At 33.8% G+C, this 21,124-nt stretch overlaps 1 protein-coding gene across 1 annotated transcript; it reads left to right on the top strand.

Annotated features, from left to right (window-relative positions):
• Positions 1 to 13,828: 13,828 nt before the first annotated feature.
• LOC123675489 lies at positions 13,829 to 14,427 on the top strand. Its single transcript, XM_045610847.1, has one exon. The coding sequence runs from the start codon at positions 13,880 to 13,882 to the stop codon at positions 14,348 to 14,350; it is 471 nt and encodes a 156-aa protein (XP_045466803.1). The 5' UTR covers positions 13,829 to 13,879; the 3' UTR covers positions 14,351 to 14,427.
• Positions 14,428 to 21,124: the final 6,697 nt, after the last annotated feature.

The following is a 21,124-nucleotide window of genomic DNA, read 5'->3' on the forward strand; positions in this document are numbered from 1 at the left end:
CAGTAGTTATATCCATATGACATTTTTTTCTTCTCAATGATACACATCCGATTGAACTAAAATTCCGAACTCAATTGCAAAATTGGAAAACGAATGTTCATACAGAGTTTCATGAAGCTGTATCGTTTAGAGATAAAAAGAAAAATTTCTAAAATTTCGATCGCGATATCTACCCCACAGATTCCTCTCACAATTTATGTATACAGGTTGTTCCCTAACGAAGGTATGAAACTTCATAGTGAGATTTGTTAAGTCGTTTAAAAAAAGTTTTTTATAAATGTAAGTCCAGTGTTGCTTCGTTTCTGAGATGCAGGGCAACTCGTATTTAAGTTAAAAAACGGTATTTATAAAATATCATAAATATTCCTCAATTGATTTCGTTGAATTTTGGTACACTTATTTGAAGCAATTAGGTTGAAATTGTTTATTTTTCATTTTTACTTTTCGTTTTTATTTTATGTTATCCATCTGTATGTATATGTGAATCAGTAAAAGTTAATTCTATTTTTTTCCCCTAAACGAATCTTGAAATGAAGAAACCACAGGAGACCAAAAAGTTGAATTTTTAGGTCCCTAACCTTAAAAAAATAAAAGTAGGAAAAACCAGTGACGTACTTTTTTCTCAATATTGCTTGTTGTGGCACCCACTGAGAAGCCACTGGACCTAATAATTTCAATCTAGTTGAGACTAAAGATGCGCCTTATCATTTCGAATAACTGTACTAAATTTGAAACGAAGCGATTTTAGAATATTTATGAAATTTTTCAAATACCTTAAAGACGAATCAAGAAGCAACTCCGGACATATGTTCATAGGAATTTTTTTTAAACGACCTAACAAATCACTCTCTGAAACTTCGTACCATAGTTGGGAAACACCATTTACCTATATTAAGTTCATCGATAGGTATAGTGAAATATCCAAAAAATCATCTTTTTTGTTTTTCTATTCGGAAAAAATATTCGAGTTTTCTGATCTGATAACATAATATCTTTCCTAGATTGAATTGATGTTTTTCATATTATTTCGGTTATTTCGAGGGAGTTTATAAGAAAATCCTAGATTCACGAAGATACTAGAAAAAGGAATTTTATTAAATGAGTTAGTTTAATTCATGAAAATGCAGCATTTATTTCCAAAAAAAATTTTTTTTCGACATTTTCATGCGTTATAGATATAACCTTGAAAATCTTTTTCTATTGGAATCAACCCTCATTCTGCTCCTCACCAATTATGGCCCAAAGAAAGTTCTTGATTAGATACCTAATGGGTACGAGAAATGAGACGGCCGAATTGCTAAGGGATGCTGAAGCTGGCCCACAAATCGAGGAAACATAAACAGAGAAACCTGTTAACCAGTCTATGGTAAATTTATATAAAAAAGGAAACAATAGCCCCGTGTATTTACGCAGTCAACAAGTTGTATGCTCGGGCAAATAACTAAATATTGGCCTATCGCGCAGTGCGTTTGATCTGTTCAAATTTGAATTTAAGATTAAATTTGTTAGATCTACGGCCCACCTGTCAACAAAATACTCAAATATTGTTATTTTTACCGATTTCGTCTGCATGCATTGCAAACTATTCTTTTTGCATCAGCCCTAGATAGGAGGTATATCTGAATTTATTGATTGTCCTTGGAATAAAATATAGGTAAAGATTTATGTCTCAGATTTATTAAGGAAACTAATCAGGTTGGTGGAATGTCGAAAGAGGAAGATGGATGTAGTGAAGTTTATAGCCGAACTCAGAATTTTTTTATGTAGGTTATCCTTGTGACAACGTGAGAAACACGATAAAGCGTGTGAAACTTCTTCATAAGTTATGGTTTGAACGGTTTCTATATAACAACTAATAATAGATTAGTTCGACTAATCCACCAAACATAAAATTACAAATATTCTCAATGATTTTTCAATGCTGTTTATGAATTATTTGTGCTTTGTGGTAGAATATATTCAATAGTAATTGAATTAATAGATTAATAGATATGTGTGAAAAGTTTTGGCAAAAATTTTCAAATTTCAGACTGTCCAGTCGAGTCATTCAATGAGGTCAGTTTACGAAATCGATTGCATCGTATAATTGCTCATAAATTGGAGTTCACAGTTTCGAAAATCAAAATGTTTCGAGGAGAACGATATATCGTGCAACAGCAGAATGTTAGGGAGGTTTACCATGCCTAAATCTTCCAAAAAGTGGAAGACCTACATTGTCAATCGAAAGTGCCAAGAGTAAAATTGGTGTTAATTGAGAAAACTACCAAGGCATTACGGTGTTTCCAAGGATACAATTTCCAGAAAACGGAAGAGGTGTAGAATATAGTAAAAGAAAAAAATGTTCAAAATAAACTTCAAATCAGTTAGCTCGAATACCCAGATATTGCTCTGCTTTAAGGCGCATTCATTTTGCAAATAAAAAAGACATCATCATAGATCATGAAAAGTACCAGGATAATTCCGAAATTGAAAGAAACTACGGATTTAACACTATAATAGGTACTATCGGAAACAATGTGAAATTTGTGCCAAGCTTTTGATCAGGGACGGCTCGTCAGGGTCGGCAGGGTCGGCCGGGCCGACCCAAAAATTATCGGGAAATAGAAAATAATTCTAGATATTCAAACTCAATCGGAGTTATCGATTTCGATATCCAAATTCCCTCGGTAATGAATATTTCCACTCAGAACAGGAAAATATAACTTATACCGGCCAATATTTTCTTTCGGACCCACCTAATATTCGATTTCCAAAGCATCCAGCGTTGTTATTCCCTTTCATAAATTGTAACAAACCACAATCGTAAATGGTTACTTTTCGTAACATCACCCCAAACAGGTTATTCCAGAATTGTACGTAACACCGTAACATTAGGTCTGAAATGTAACACAAATGTTACAATTATACAATTGCAACTCCTGGAATGTCACTGAAAGCATCTCATCACGTTAGGTCGGCCAAGAGCCGATGGCGGAACCAGCGCTACCGAGAGCGCTACGTAAAGGAAAAGATACTACGACATACGCCCAGAATACGACCACTCAGTAGAACGGCACAACAACTCGATGTTAGGTCGCTTCCCAATACACAGGGTCGGCCGGCCGGTTATCCTATTGCAGAGCGTCAAGCAGCAACTTTTCACAGTTTATTTAAAATATTTGATAATTAAATGAATGGTTAATTATGAGACATTATGTCTTAATCAGAAAAGAACTTATTTATGCCGTTCGATAGTAGCTATTGATTTTCAGATCATGAAAATATAATTAATATATTCAAATGAATGGTTAATTATGGGATATTACGTCTTAATCAGAAAAGAACTTATTTATGTCGTTCGATAGTAGTTAGGTATTGATTTTCTGATCATGAAAATATAATAAATATATTCCTAACTTTGAAAACATCCTGATTTCAAAAGTTCTGTAATTCGCGCCTCGCGGTAAGATCGGCCAGCCGTACCTCAGTAGGGGGGATAATTGCATGCACATGGCTTAGCAGTTCTCCTTCGCAGATTTCGAGGGAGAAAATTCGCGAGGAAATAAATAATTCTGCGTGTTTTTCTTGGGAAATAGACGAGACAACGGATGTTAAATGTTTTTGTCAGATGTCAGTAATTTTCCGCTTCGTTCGAGACGGTAAAATTTCCGAACGATTTTGGGGTTTTTTCGATGTTTCGATATTTTCAATACCTTGTTGGATAATTTTAAAGATTTCAATTTAGCGACTAAATTAGTAGGTCAAACATAAGACGGGGCAGCTGTGATGGCGGGGGAAATCAATGGGTTACAAGCGCGAATAAAAACAATTGCTCCTCAAGCACTATTCACGCACTGTTATGCACATAAATTGAATTTAGTGTTACAAGATTCGACCAAGAAAATCAATGAGTGTCGCGTGTTTTTTTTCGACTCTTTTAGGATTTTTGTCGTTTTTCACTAAATCAAGTAAAAGCACTAATATTCTATACGAAATTTGCAAAAAAAGATTACCCTCTAGCTCGGAAAATCGTTGGAGTTTCAAATCTCGCGCTGTAAAAACAATATTCGATAAGAGCGAAGAATTAATTGAAGTTTTTGATCATATCAGCGACAATTTGGATGAATGGGATGATATTACAATACGTGAAGCTACCGGTCTGAAGAAAATGTTGAATGATTTCGAATTTTTATTCATTCTCCACTCTTTTAATTTGATTTTTACATACATTGATCTCGTTTTTTTTTATAATCCAGCATAAGTTATCAGATATAACTTATTGCAACGCCAGAATCACTTCTTTATTATCGACTCTGAAAAAATTTCGCACAGAAGATGAGTATTTCATTCGCTTATATTCAGAAGTAGAAAACTCCCAGAAGTAATGCCACCGAGTACTAGACGTCGAAAACGTAAAATAGATTCCGAAATTCAGCTCACGGATATTTCCTCAATGAAACGGCTTTTTTGTGGAATTCTGGATGTAATTATAACTTAAATTGAAATAAGGTTTAAAGACATTTCATCACTTCATTTTTTGGAACTAGTGAATTTTAATAAATTTGATATATACGTTCGTAATTTTCCGGAAATATCTTTCAAATCTTTGATCGATAATTACAAAAACTTTTTCGATAAGGATGAACTCAAACGTGAATTACAAATTTTGTACTCGGACAATGCTATCTTCGGCAATTCAAATACGCTGAATGGTATTACGGAATTCATTTTCTCAAATAATATTGTGTCCGATGTTCCTGAATTATATAAGTTATTTTGTATGATTTTGTCCCTGCCACCAACATCCGCGTCAGTAGAAAGAAGTTTTTCAGCGCTCAAAAGAATAAAATCTTTCGGTAGGAACACGATGTCTCAAGACCGTTTAAATAACCTGGCACTGATATCAATGGAAAGAGGTTTAGTTAAAGAACTAGCCAGAGGAAACATTTTTTTCGAGAAAATAATTGATGACTTCGCGACAAAGAAAGATCGTCGAATTGATTTGATCTATAAAAATGAATAAAGGGTACGCAAGGTCATACATTTTGACCAGAATACATGCGGTCATTTCCACAATATTTTTTGTGGTCTTTATAAGATTTTTTTATATTTTATACATTTATTTATATGTATTCATGAGAGGTTTTCTCTATGTTTATTCAAATGTGTGGCCGACCCACATCTCGAGGGCACGAGCCGTCACTGCTTTTGATACATACAGTAATCAATTCATTGTAGAGTGTAAAATCAGTGATGGATGCAAATCAAATATAGGAACATTTGGCATCGAAGTTAAGAAAAAGAAAAGCCCATTTTTGTACTTTTGTTTGAAGGACTTGTGATAACAATATAGGTACATTGTTCATGGCCTTCGAAATAATCCTCTAGTTTAATAAATTAATCGTAGCGGAATTTGTATGAATTGAATCAGGTAGAATTTTATGCAAAAAAAAGAAAATAAATGATTAAACATTATCTACTAATGGGTGTGGCACTAAGCTTTCTTGTCCTACAGTCCAAACATGATACCCGCACAACATTCAATTGAGATCTGATGGAATTGTAGAATTTAAGACTGAGGTCAACAGACAGATACGAAACAAAAGTTGTTCAGAATAGTCTCATATGCATTTAGTGAGCGAAGTTTCGATATCGGAATACAGATTTTTTTTCATCCTAATTTCGATGTCAAAACTCTCTAAACCTTCAGTAGACTTGAAACCAATATTACCAATAAATTACTGAAACTAAAGCTGGCCTGATGATGGAATAATATTAATCCGAAATCGATCGCCTAAGAAAATAAAATAAAAGTGTGTTTCTTTTAAATTTTTTAATTACTACTTAATCGATCATAGAACATACTATGGAAGAATTTATAACTAAGAAACTAAATTATATTCAAAATATGATCAAGAATTACAAATGAAAAAAAAATATATTTTCCGAAGGACAAACATGGAAGTAAAAATTCAACAATATTCATTTCGAAACCAGGGAATATTGCATTTATTTCCTTGCTACTACAGTTCCCAACCCAAACGAGGAAGGAATATACTTAATTTCAGATTTATCACTTTCGGGATGTAAACCTACAATGAACACATTGTATACAAGCTTGTAAAGCAAACTCACTATTCATTTCGGACTCGATCGCCTACAAAGTGTTATTCCAAATGGACAATTGCTTTTGTGAGTCGACCAGCGGAAGGAAAAGTCAACATTGAAAGAATACAGAACAGCACACACAAGACATTCAGAGGGCAGTCCAGGTGTCAGTTTCACAAAGCCCCATGAAATTGCTGTACGCCCCTAATTTTGCTAAACGTCATACGAAATCATTATATCAGCTTATCACAGGACCAGAGAAGTCGGCGTCTATTCCACCACAGTTATATCGCCTTCCCTTTTTCAATCAGTATTGAGCCGAAATGGTATTATCGCTGTTCATTGACTTAATATTACAAGGATCAAATTCTTTAGTTTTGATAATCAGGCTGATAAATTCGAAAATAATGAAAATCTGAATTTTTTCCATCAAGTATAAATTTTATTCATTCAGAATTCTTTATTACGAAATTATCAGTTATAATTTCACAAGAGCAAAGACAGTATTCGATTATACACCGATTCACGAGACTTAGTTCGCGAAACACTCGAGCTGCGCTGTTGTGATGTTTCGCGAACTACGTCTCGTGAATCGGTGTTTCGCGAACTACATCGGCTGAAGAGGTTTGTATAATCGAAATATATTGTCTATGTTCGAGTAGGTATTCGTTACGATTTTAAAACGAATAATTTCAATAACTATAACCAGAGCACTGCATTTTGATAATTCAATGACATTTCACTGAGCTTGACTCTTATTTTTTTAGCGAACATCCAAGAATTTTACTATAGAAATGATCCTAATAAGGCAGGAGGCAAAACACCAAAACGATTTTACCACGTCGTCAAGATCACTTATCAATACTACGTAACTATGGGAAATTTACGGATTCTAATGGTTCATCAGAACATGATATAATCAAGGATATGAATTTTCTATAAAGAATGAAGAAAGCACACATTCATGTGCCAATTGCGCATTTGGAGACAAAACAATTGACAATAACTCAAAAGCTCCTGACTACAAGTCAGGGCTTTTCTCATTTTTTTCAATATTCTGCTTACGACACTCTTTTACAAGAAATTTTGCTGAAGCCTGAAATTGTTATCTTTTTTTTCCTTGCAAAATTTCATCTGAGTGGGATTTGTTATTACGGAATTATCAGGTTTTTATTTTCGATATTCTGATTGAATTTTCTATGGTTGCGTTGATTTTGTCGACACGACATTTTTTAAGTTGTGTGTAATTCTAATTTTACATGCCAAATATCAACCTAATCTGATCTTTTGTCGACGAATTATTGGGTATTTCTGTTCATGATATTTCGCTTGAAATTTGGAAATCGTTATTTCACATCCAATTGCAACATTTCATTGTGTGCAGTTTTGGAATTAATAAAAAAAAAAGATTTGAGAAGACCATATTTCCGGAACCCCTAATCAGATTGAACTTTAACGAACTTAAGAGCAGCATTTGAGATTTTAATCTGTACTGAAAGTTTGAAGTTTCAATTTTTTTTTTCGAAATTTTTGTTTACGGCTAAATGATCGAACGGATGAACTGACACACTTGAATTTGATCACATTCGTCACTAGTGAGTGGAACCATATCGTTTAAGACCATTTATACAACTCAAAATGATCGAGCAATCAAGGAACGACCACTCAAGAAAAAAGTATCTTGCAATTTTCAGTTCTTAATTATTAGCCTTTAAACTTCAAGCCTTGTTTTCAAATTTAAATTTTTGCGTTCGACTAATCCTAAAATTGTTCAGAATCTGTAAAGTGTTTCATTTATAATTTTCAACTAATGGATAGATTCATAATCCATGATTTCAGTCTTAAGGAAGCATGGTACAGATTCTCTAGCTCAAAAGAAATATAGCTATTTTGAATCTAGAGCGAATCTTCATTTCTGAATTATTATAAGTAGACATTCTAAATTAGTTAGTTTGAATTAAAACACAAACAGGCACTACTTAAAAGATTCAGAAAATTTTCGGAAAAAATGATTTAAATTATATTTCTCAATGAATAATTGTGACTAAATCATATAGCTGTTTCATCAAAACTTCTGTCAAGTTAATGGTTTTTTTTATACCTAGACAACATTCAGCATCGTATATATTCCCTGCGATCAAAATTCATTTTTAAGAGGCGCAGTTCCAGGTTTCCTCATTTTTCACTTTTCGGTCCTAAATGAAGGTAATTCAATGACTGATAAATAAGATTCAACCCTTTCGAATTGTAAAAAAAATATTTTGTTGAGATCATACTCACAACTGAGTATAGAATATTCCCATAATAAACAGAGGAGTGTTTCGAGCATAGGAGGTTCGACCGTGGTGGAATTGTGTAACACCCTACCGAGGAAACTAGCAAATCCGTTTGTAGCATGCAATTTGTCAAAGCTTATTGTCATGTATTGTGCCTTGTTAAACTATTCCTCTTACCTCGGATTCCCTTCATCCTATCTATAATACACGGATAGGCCATAATTACATCACAGGGGACGCAATATTGAAATTGTCATTTTATTACGTCCATTTAGTAGATTCGGAAGTGGAACAACGAAACATACCATTTTGGGGGTGAAGATGATTAGGATTGTAGCAATAGTTTTCAATTCATTCATTTATTTAATCACGGACAAGCCATTTTACATAATAATTAACAAACAACAAATATGAAAAGAGAGAAAAAAATATCATTGGATATGTTAAAACACATATATATTTTCAATTGAATATTGAAACATTAAAAATGAAAAATATATGTCTACACCGAACCAGCAGCTCGCAATGCTTTTATTTATAGAGAGGATTGTTCATTGAGTAATAATTGGTTCTGACAAATTTTATATTAAATTGTTTCGAAGTTCTGAGATTCCTTTGAAGAATATTCAATTTTATTTTTGTTAGAGATAAGGACATTCTTAATAATTGTGCAAATATACATACAAGCATTATATCAAATTCATGTCGTCTCGTTTCAAGGGATGTAAGGGTCAATTTGTTTCGAATATCTCTGTATTGGACATATTCAGAGATTATTCCTCCTTCGTATCTTATCCAATTCAGAAAAAATTTGGACTCTTTCCATGGATTGATCATGTACTGCGTAATGACACATGAATATTAAATAATAACTAATACAACAATAGGTATATTACCAGAATTTAATACAACAATATTCAATCTATGAGCAGTGGCGGCCGCTCAGAGGAGGCAGAGGAGGCCGGGCCTCCCCAAATTTTACCGCATTATAATTCTTAGTTCAAGTCCAACTATATTATGTTAACCTAAATCAATAGAATATTCAAATTTCTGGATACTTTTTACCCCAATATTTCATCATATTTATACATTCTCCGCAACAGACTTCAAAACTGAGAAGATTGCGCATCGCTGCACCGTACTACAGGCATGCGATGCGCTAAAGAATACAGCAGACTCCAGACGCGGGTCGCGGAGGCCCAATTCCTCTCTAGTCGCGTTTGTCTTGAACGTAGAATTTCAAATTTCTCCCGATACGAAGCTCCAGCCACTCTAAATTCGAGCTGGATATCACGTGCCGGAGGCCCTGTCTCCGTTGACCGAAAGCGCCCGAACATGATCCACGGCGATTAACGATGGGTCAGCTCAGCTGTTTCTGTTTATTAGCGCCAGAATTAGGGAAAGATAAAGATAGGCCAGTACTTTTTATTCCTTTCGGCGTCTTGTTTGTGGTTTCGTGTTAGGATTGTTCGGCAAAGTTTGTAGGTAAGGAAGGATATTGGCTGGCTATTCAGATATATTTTATCGAGAAAAATGGAAACGGAAACGTCGGAAACTAGAAATGAAAATGATAGTGTCAGTAGGGAACTCAGAGTTACTGAAGATATTGTAGATTTTATTTTGATTAAAAAGTTCAGCCAAATGCCTTACGATGACAAAATTTTCATTACCAAAACTACAAAAACACCTCAGCCTGCTATGCAAAATTTAATTGTCAATTCCAGGCATAATCCTATCTATCTATCTATAATCGTTCCTTCTGCGTCCAATGGTACACTAAATGCGAGTGGCTGACCGGAAGTACAGTTCGGAATAAATTATTTTGTTGGTTTTGTTTACTTTTCTCCGACGATTCAGAAAACAATGTGTGGTCAAAATTAGGGTATTCGGATTTAAAAAATTTACAGAGGTCTATTGAAAGACATGGCAGATCTAAATCTCATTTAGGCGCATCAATTAAATTTAAATTGTTCGGAAAACTCAATATTGTGAATTCACTTGATCAGGGTCATAGGCAAACTATCATAGATCATAACGAAAAGGTCAAAGAAAACAGGGATATTTTGAAAAGATTATTATTTGACGCAGTTATGTTCCTTTGTTTTCAAGAATTGCCGTTTAGAGGACATGATGAAAGTGTAGATTCGGATAATAGGGGAAATTTTAAAAAGCTATTGTGTTTCATTAGCCGCTATGATTCAAAATTAGAAAAATTTTTGAATGATGCCACTGTCTTCTCTGGGACGTCAAAAACCTATTTTTTTTGCTTGGCCTCCTCTGAATGAAAGCTCACGAGCCGCCACTGTCTATGAGGTGCCTCCAAGAAAGTTTACATTTCTTTAGCTTACTGCATGAACTCAACTATTTGGAGGAGTACGAAAGTCAATCGGTAGCCGAGCTTTTGATTGGAATTTAGTGGCTATGGAGCGTTTCTTGGGAGCGGATTGCGCGTTGTGCGTTCGCGAATTTTACAAAAATGGAAATTCTGCGACTAAACGGCTTTATTTCATTTTCTACAATAATGAAACTTTAAAATTATTCGAGAAAATCAACTTTTCCATATATGGTTCCTTTATCTCCTGATAAGTTCTAATTTACTCATGAGCAACGCGCATATATGCGCGTTGATGATATCCCAATTATAATTATTATCAATATCACCAAATTTATTCAAAATTGAAATTTTGGGATCTCGGTAATTATCCGTTTGCGCATGAGAAAAGCGCATCTTTCACCAAAAAATCCCAATAGAAATTTCAAATATCTTCAAAATCAGACTAGTAGAACGAGAAATGCGGAGATATTCGATCTGAAAGCGGAACATCCTACGGGATCATCTACGATTCAAATAGGATGCCCATAACAAATTTCATTCTTCTTCACCTTTTCGAAAGCCAAAGGTTTGTTTCCCCTCTCACGTGACTAGGGATTCACGGCTCAAGTCAAGTACTAGTTTTTCAATCTCAAGTCAAATCGTGTATTTATTTATCAATTACTTGAATCATATCAAGCTTCTTGATATTTAGCAGTTTTATTGTCTAGGTCACATCAATAAAAAATGATGAAATTAGAAGAAACCTTACAAAAAACAATTATTGAATTGAAGAACAGAAAATAACAACTTTTTTTAAATAGAATCACTATAAATAAAAGCAAAATAAAAAATATTAAAAAATAAAGTTTCTTAATATTGAGAAACCTCCAGGCTTTGTTTGATTTCATAATTTTCCATCCAGGATCTAAGACACATGAGGCATCTTATAGATTTATCGCCTAACCTATTGCGGGTTTTTGTAACTGTAGGAGCAGCTCTGGAAAATTGTCTTTTAACAATTAGCTGAAGTATGCTGTCGTTGATGAAAAATTCTTGGCCATTTTGGAAAAATATTTCTGAAACTACCAAAACTCACAATAGATTTCATAGAAATGTGAGAAAATTACTAATAAAGTCACACTGGCGAATGCTTCCACTCTCTCGGCGTTCGAGGACTCCCCTTATTTAGTCTAAGCACGCACGAGATTGCAGAAATATATGCCGTGCGACGCATGCATATCAAGCTCAAGTAATAGTAATAAGTAGCTTGATATCAAGTCAAGTAATGAATATCTAAAATCAAGTCAAGTCAAGCTCAAGTATGTTATTTTTCACGAGCTTGATTCTCAAGTCAAGTAGTTGATTAAAATGTCGGGCTACTTGTCTTGATGAATCCCTACCATTGACCTCCTAAAATTCTGATGACCAGCTATCCTTCCATCTGTTTAGAGGGTCCTGGTGGTCTCTTAGTCGCTGGCTTGCCATTTCGTGCAATCTTGGCTAATCTCTCATCATCAATTCTGGACACATGTTCATTCTTCTTCTTGCACTTGACCAACTCACCACATCTAATATTTCGCAATTCTCTCAGATGTCTTCACTTTTATTGTGGTCTCTCAAGACATAACCTGTTATAGCTCTCATGGTCCTCATCTCGTCTCTTCATATCATTCTCCTTGTTTCGGATGTATCGGCTCAGGTCATGGTCGGACGTACGCAAGATTCGTAAATTCTGACCTTACATAGTCCTTCCAAGGAACCCACTACGCTGGGCGACATATTGCTCTCCGACACCACCCACTAGCTTTCTACATGACGACACTTTGGCTCCCGAGTAACTGAAATCTGAAATTGGCTTTATTATGTTGTCATAAACCACCAACTTGGGCTGACGTGGCTTCTAAGATATTACCATACTTTTGGTTTTTATTGTGAAAATCTTCATGTTGTCTCCTTGTGCTTCATTTATGAATGCTTGCAACGACTATTGTAAGTAGTCAGAGTATCAAAGAGGATCGCTGCATCATCTGCGAAGCACACGATTTTGATTAGGTGTTTTTCCAATTTGTAGCCATGATTCACTTTCCAAAACTTCTCAACTCAACCTGTCACATTACCTTGCACCAGACTTCATTCTGATTTTACTAGTGGATGTTGATCATGTTTTCATTTCCGTTACATTGTCTGTATTTCCGTTACATTGTCTGTATTTAGTTGTTATATGATGTCTATTAAGTATTTTGGTATTCTTTTGGCGCTGAGCTCAGTGAGAACGTCTGTAAGCTTCAATCGATCGAAGGCTTGGGTAGGGTTCACAAAACTAATAATAATAATAATAATAGAGTTTATTCATGAAAATACATTCAGTAAACTCTATAATACTGTAGAGTTTTATAAAAATTTAAACTGTGCACAGTAATGAACATAAAATATATAAAAGCTGATTTGTCGTAAGCTTTTTCTATAACCTGGTGTACTATGAATATTGCATCTCGATGGTGTTGCGGTTCTTTCTAAATCATTTGGGTTCTTTAAATATACTTATTTCCTTAGAAATATGTTTTCCAATCGTGGTATTCAGCAGGAACAGGAATATTCCTCCATAATTCGAGGGGTCTGATGGTCTGAAATACTCAATTTCCATAGAAATCGGATCATTATATTATATTCAGGCTGGTACAAGGATTAGCAAAGGCACAAACTGACAGACCGACAACCAAAGTTGTTCACAATAGTCTGATATTCATATTGCGAGCAGGAATTTTCATCCTAAAAGTAATCCCAAAGCATTCTCAACCTTCGAGTGACTCGAAAGCAATAATTTCAATATCGCAGAAAAAACCTCAGGTCCTTCTGAGATTAGGTGTCACATCATCATCAAAATGAGTTATAAATATAAAAATTCAGTTACAAGAATCTATCATGTGAAAATGAATCAAATCAATATCATCAAGAGGAGCAACTTTAGGCGAGCTCAAGTGTCTGGATGGGTAATCGCTCGATGGAAGACAAAAAGCTTTGTTCGGAGTAGATTGTATATGCAAATGAGTAGATGAACCAGCCAGCATAAGCTTCCATTGAAGCTTTTCTCGATTTTTTTCTCCGAATCCCTGCATTTTATTTAAGTAGGTAACCATCGAACTTGAACGATGCCTGTCAAAATGCTTTTTGTTTTATAAAAAATTCAGCTTTAGTTGTCAACATGCGCAATTCGAGCGATATTTTCTGCCTGAAAGAAGCCAAAGCAGGGGAGAACGATGGTAGCATGATATTCTCAGTAAACGGAGCTCGTTCAGTTCGTATAAATAGAAGAAGCAGCAATCCAATCGATGGATTCCAGTACGGTTCAAACTCTACGAATGAGGGAGAAGCTTTCAGGAGTCGCAGCGAGATCTTGAAGACGGACTCTGAAGAACTGAATTCAGATCTTTCCAAGATACCACTAGATGGTGATGAGATCCCAGAATCTCCAAGAAGTGATGACGAAGATCTACACATCGAACCGCAAACGTCCAAATCATCGAATGAAGTCAATACTTTTGTCAAATTGGAGAAGACTGATCCCAAAGGCAATGCTTCGTCCATCAAAAGGAATATCTTGACAGGAGCTGGCATGGAGGTCAAGGATAGCACTCCGATGAAGAAGAAGATCAATAACACATGGACAAGATAAGGAAAAGTTGGGTGATATATTTTATATTTGGAATATTTGTAGGGAAATTTATCTCCTAATAAAGTTATTCAAATTTTGCCAGAACCTCAATGCCTAATTCATAAACATATTATAATTACTAGACCCCGTCAAAGATCACCATGAAAATTTCAAGAAATAGGTCGAGGACAATTACCAATTATAATAACGATAATACTCAATAGTACAGGCCCTAACTGATAAAATTATATTTTTGAAATTACAAGTAGTGAAATGCCCTGTGAATCGTTTTTAATAGAAACAAATTTTGGATTAAAATAAAGACTCTATCTATCAAACAATGCTATTGATAATAGTGCCACACTCCATATGCACATTTGGTGGAGCATTGAATATTGATTATTCTTCAAACCAATCTATTCTATACAACCATTTTCTCTCACTAGCATGACTTGAAGAATGTGCTGCATAGATTATTTCAACCAAATAGATACATACACAAATTTTAGGATTCCAGGTGTTGTTTTCTTTGTTACCTACCTTATAAAGAGAATAAAATCAAATTAAAAAGAAATTTCAAAAAATAAATACTAGCTTCATGTTTCTAAATCAAGGTTTATGTAGGTATAGCTATCGGATACACATAATAATTAATAATAATTAAAATGTTTATTTGACCCACATACAACACTTTCTTACAATATGTATAACATTATGTACTAATTAAACTAACAAGAGTTCCATTTACCCTCAAAATGTCAAAAAAAACATTAGAAAAAAAATATATATCTTTCCCGAACGCACATCCATTGGCAAGCCACTGGATCTGCCTTGTGTGGGAAATTATTTTGTCATTTACTCAAAAACAAAAGGACACTCAAAGATAAACAAATCCAGATGACATACAAAAAGAAAAAACATTTCATCTTGAAAGGGAAGAAAAACTGAGCGAGCAGGCACATTATCTAAACATGAACAAATGAATTTTTTATACAGAGCATTTCTTCGACCTCTCTTGCTGACATCATTTTCAACCAATTTTTGATTTTCCTCTTGAATTCATTAAGAGTTGCAGAATTTTTTATTGTTGTTGGAACCTTATTGTACTTAAAGGGGGCTAGGTACGTATGTGATCTCTGACCTATCGTTTTTATTGTTCGAGGAAAAATAATCCAATTTCCTCTATTTCTGGTACTATATTGATGATCATTGAAGCTTACTGTCATCAAGTTCTTTCTCTGGTGAATTGACAGAGTCAAGAAAAATAGTTTTCGCAGGTCCATAATTCCACTCTCGGCGAACAAGCGTTCAGTCGAAAACAAAAAAGGCTTCCGAAAAATTATCTTGATCAGCCATTTTTGTGTCACCTCTAGTTTTTTAAAGTGAGCTTTTACAACAGCACCCCATCCCAATATTCCATAAAGCAGATGAGGCTGGACCAGAACAATGTAGAGCCTCCTCAGCAGCTCTAAATCACAAAATTCATATTTCCTTTTCAGGAAATTATACTTTATTATTCTGTTTCCTGAATGATTAAAACACAAATAATAACAAAGTTGAATATTTTATGCAGAACTCTATTTACGTCAAGAATCCAAGCACTCAGCTTTTTCTTGAACGAAGATTGATTCCTTACATCTTTTATAAACTGCGAAATCCGACAGAACAATCTAGGAACCTTGTAGTAGAAGAATCTCTGCCCTATAGATTTAAAAGCTCTATGAGTTATAAATTGGTCATTCCTCCAGTACCTTGTGTTATAGTCTTGATCGATTGGCATTAATGTAGTCATATTTTTATACTGTAGACATAACATCCTATAACAATAAAGTTTTGTTACTTCGAATACTGGAATCTCCTGAAATAGTCTTTCCGTAGGGTAGGTGCGGTCTTTACCAAAAATGGTTTTCAAAAAAGATTTCTGCATCACAGTAAGGTGCTTTAAGTGACAATTATATGTTCCATCCCAATCAGAGACACCATATTGTATATAAGATTCCACAAGAGAATTATATAGTATTTTCAACTCTCTTAAATGAAGAATTTTTTTGAGTCGCTTGAAGGTAAACATCATTGACCTCAATTTTTGTACCACCCTACAAATATGAACGTTCCATTTAAGATGTCTATCAATTTCTACTCCCAAATAAGTCGTGAAAATATTCTCTGAAAATAACGATAAACTTTTATAAAAAATTAGTTTCATATGTTCATTGAAAGTGTTGAAATCAAATACCAGCCCTCGTTTTATGCTCATTGTTAATGATTGTATGTGAACAATGTATGTTTTCAACCTATTTATACCAATTGAATAGAGAACTTCTCCTCCGGTGAAAAAAAATCAAGCGAACATTGCTTAAATATTGATGGCAACCTGTTTTCAAATAATGAAAAACATACAAAATACGCACAAAGGCTCAGGAAACAGTCTTTTGGACAGAAGTCAAACATCCTCAAATATCCGGTGCGAATTAAAGAAATGTTATTCCATTCAGTAGGTCGGCGTTGAAGTTGTAAAGTCAACAATGTATCCATTTTCTAAATGGGACACCTTCAGGATTCTCACAATGGACACGAGGTACAAACAAGCCACCTTCCGAATGAAATCTGACAGATTATGTGAGGCATTATTCCTGAACAGGACGATTTTCCGGTTCATTGTAGAGGCAGGACAAAAAAGTGGAGAATAGGATCTGTTTTATTATTTTATAATGTGTTATTTATTGTGTTATTACAGTTTTAATATTTATCTTTCAAATGGTTCGTAGTCTACCTATATACATCACAATTCAAAAGTTATTATTAAAACAAAATTTCAATTTTGTGATAAATAAGTATAATCAGATCCATGGAGTAATAAACATAGATAGAGGGAGTATACGCAATGTCCCCAACATGGTAAGATTACGATGTCGGATTGTGATATATTTTCAAATCGACAATTTTACTATATCGTTATGAATGTATATTATATTGAATGAAATATATTTATTTGAGTGATTCTCGATTTAATATGCAACTTTGAATATTTAAAATCTGATATTTTTCATAATTGTCGAATTTATAGCATGCAGAATATTTATAGTTTTCTGTATCTACCTGGCAAATTTTGCTCTCCTAGTGGTCATCGGTTGTTTCACGTCGTTTGGGGCGCTTGAAGTTTGTTTACTGAATTTCTGATATTGGGTATTTATTTATTTATTTATTATTTATTTCAATATATTTTGAGTTAATATGAAACGTTGATTCGCTATGCGACTTAGAAGTGCGTTCTTTGTGAAGAAACTCGCGAATTGAGTGAAATATCGTATCACTGATACCTTTGTTTCCATTTCCGCGCGTTCTATTTCGAATTTGATAGTTCATGTTGGGGACAAAATTTACTTACTGAAAATGACATATGCTCCCTCTATGTTTATTACTCTGAGATCACATCAAAAATAATAATCTTAAATATCTTAGGAATAAATAAACTCCAAATACAAATTTCACACATTTCTTGCCCCTGTAACTTTCAGCTATGAAATATTTTAAAATAAATATAATATAGCGAGATACAAAAATTAAAAAACGAGGAAAGCTCCCTTGGAGGCCACAGGTATATGTGGGGTCGCAATTGGCGCAAGTATGAACGAACACTCAAAAGCTCCAAACTTCGCGTCAGTGCTTTCTTCTTTTAATAATTTTCAATATTCTAACGATGCCATGAATGCGATATTATGAAAATAGTTCAAAAGAAAGTAAGTGGTCCCTGTTGTCAAAAATATTGTCCATTAAAGTATTTATGGATTCAACTAACCTGCCATTTTCATGATTGTAGACACCAAAACTTAAGTGTAATGGACAAACTATTCCGAAAGTATGAAAAGTAATGACATCAGTTAATACCATTCATCATATAAAGTACATATTGCAATATCCATGGACTCTTATTTTCAGATTGTTATTTTTCAATAGCCTGTTAAACGAAGAAAACTATCGACTATCAAAAGAAATTATTAATTCACAATTGTGGAAATCATTATAAGTTTATCATTTACGGGCTTATTCTGATGGCATACACACACAGATAATAATAAAGTTTATTTGTCTAAACAGGGGGTACTCCAATTATAAGACAAAATATTATATAGATAATCACTAACTAATATTAAACGAAAAATCGAAGAGGGTAACAAAAATAAAAATTCACTAACTAATCTAACAAATTCAAATCTTGCAAAATTACACGCAGATTCAAAGAGTATAACAAAATTAAAAATTCACGGGCTAATGTTGCATCCGCCTAAGACGCAGTAATTCCTTGAGTTTCAGCTTAAGAGTTTGAACACCATCATGGTAGACATCAACATCAATACATATCCCATTGAACTGTTGACACATATCATACATTGGTGATCTAATCATGTCCTGGGTTTGGGGAGGTATAGCACTTGTTCTAGCTTACTAACATTGCGTGGAATACGAAAATTTAGCTTGGCTAGTAAATCAGGACAATCCACAAAGGAATTGAGCAGCTTGAAGAGGACAAGACACGAGCAATAGATCATCCTGTTTTCCAATATATGTTTTTCAAGTATGAGAACCTATTAATAATAATAAAAATCTTAATTTCGAAGCACTCTACAATAAAAACATAAATAGAAATATTATACTGTAATTTATAATATCATATTATTATAGTGTCAATTGAGAAGCGTGTTAGGGTTAAAACCTCGATCTGGGTAGATTTTGTGATTGTTTTGAAAAAATTTGATTTGACTTGTACATTGTGTAGATGACAAGCAGCCGAGCACATTGTAAAGGATAGAGAGAGAAGGAGATACATAGCATATATAATATCTGTCATACTGATATCGTTTTTCAAAGTCCCATAATGACGCTAATACGGTTATTTTTGATTTGAACTTATTTTTTGCAGGTTTCTCCTATAGTCAGTGCGGAGACAAATCCACTATGGCAGTCAAGGAGGTAATGCAACAACTGACCCCCCCCCCCCCCACAAAGATACATATACTACCCGATTTGCCAATGTTAATTAATTTCCATTTATCGAAGAGAACGTATTTCAGCATATGAAGATTAGTTAGTAATAAATTTCTTGTACTACAATTCTTTCTTTATTTTTTCCTTTTATTCATCTCTTGTAGCTCTGTTTCATCATTCATCATGAATTATTTAGTTCATTTCCTCCCTAAGAAAATCCTGTCTGCGCCACTGAGAAAATCCTAAAAATCTCTCTAGCTGTTCTGAGATATAAATAATAACTAATTCGACTTAGTTTTTGTATATATGAGCGACAAATGGTAAACATTCTCAAAGAGGTTGTGAAATGAATTTTCAAAAATATCCGTTTCAAATCAATGAACCAGATGATAAGGTAATTTTTCAACAATATTTATTCCAAAGAGTTATGAAACGAAACGTTGCCGTCTGATTCGGTGATGAAGTTGGATATCTTGTTGGATATTCAATTTAAGGAATGCATTATTAATTTTGTTGTTTCTGAGAAGACGGCTGCTGAAGTAGAAAACGGGTTTGTTACAAGTTCCCATTTTAAAGTCGGTCTCATCCGAAAAGTGCCAAAGGGTTGAGATGACGATGTGCAAACTTCAAGACGAATCTCAAGCGCTTCCTTAATTAATAAACTTCTCCTAATGAAAGAAATAATTAATTTCTGCCTGCTTGCCTTCCATTACGTCGCCATTTTCTACTAAAATCCCCAAAAGTTCCACCATACTTTTGTTCCCTGTTTCTCCACTCGGCGTTTTCGATATTTTCCGGACTTACAAACATCTGATTTAATCAAACTTTTCTGTTTATCCTCTGGATTTAATTATATTCTTGTAGGTTCATACGAAATGTTTGGTAACTCGTGTATTTCCTTGCATGAGGGGAATGAGTTCATTCTTGAGCTTAATAACTTCATCTGAATATTCTTGAAGTTGAAGTGCCTTTCACAGTTTGATCAATAAATGAATATAATTTTCATTCAATTGGAAAGTGAAATATAGGCATCTGAAAATAAGAATGCAGCGCGAAGGTGAGCAGACGTAGAACTATAAATATTGACATTGGAGTATTTTGTTGTATTAGTTGTGTGTATTTGCTTTATTTAAATTTGATTTTACAATAAATATAAAAACTTTTCAGACTTCTATAGTTAACAAGTGTGTTACTGTGTATATAATATTTTCATTTTAGGTAAAGGCGGTAGGTATCATCATTTGTTTCAGTTCAGTCTAGTGATATTGAAAGTTATGCAAGGATGGAAGACTTCGAAAAATGACGAATAACAATCGTGTGCATATAATATGTGAACGGTTCAATCAACATTAATATACTACAGGATTCTAATACTGACTAAGACTGAGTTTAGTAGAATACTTGGGGTATCTCAAAGGCACAAACACTTCTAGAAGTGTTTATGAAGATGAAAAAGTTTTAAATGCTGGTCACATAATAAAAATGTTACATGTTATTTGCATGACTAATAAACTTTAGTTGAAAGGTTTTTTTACTTATCAGAATTGATCATTTCACGTTACCCTTCAATTATACAGTCCCAACAAAATATTACAAATGCTAATGTATTGAATATTTTTAGGAATACTACAGAAAGTCGCATATCCATTTTTATTTATGTATTAAGAGATAACTCAATTTACATAAAATGTTTCTAAAAATAAATTTATATAACTAGGTTACTTAAAACTACTCATATTGATACCTATTTATCGAATTGAATTATTTAATGAATCATAAAAAAATAATGAGAATTCAATTGAAAATATT

Source organism: Harmonia axyridis, chromosome 1 (genome assembly GCF_914767665.1).
Source record: "Harmonia axyridis chromosome 1, icHarAxyr1.1, whole genome shotgun sequence".
In the NCBI taxonomy this organism is placed as follows: Eukaryota; Metazoa; Arthropoda; class Insecta; order Coleoptera; family Coccinellidae; genus Harmonia; species Harmonia axyridis.

Excerpts from the sequence above, each read along its gene's own strand:
- LOC123675489 (XM_045610847.1), top strand. The coding sequence starts at position 13,880 with ATGCGCAATTCGAGCGATATTTTCTGCCTGAAAGAAGCCAAAGCAGGG.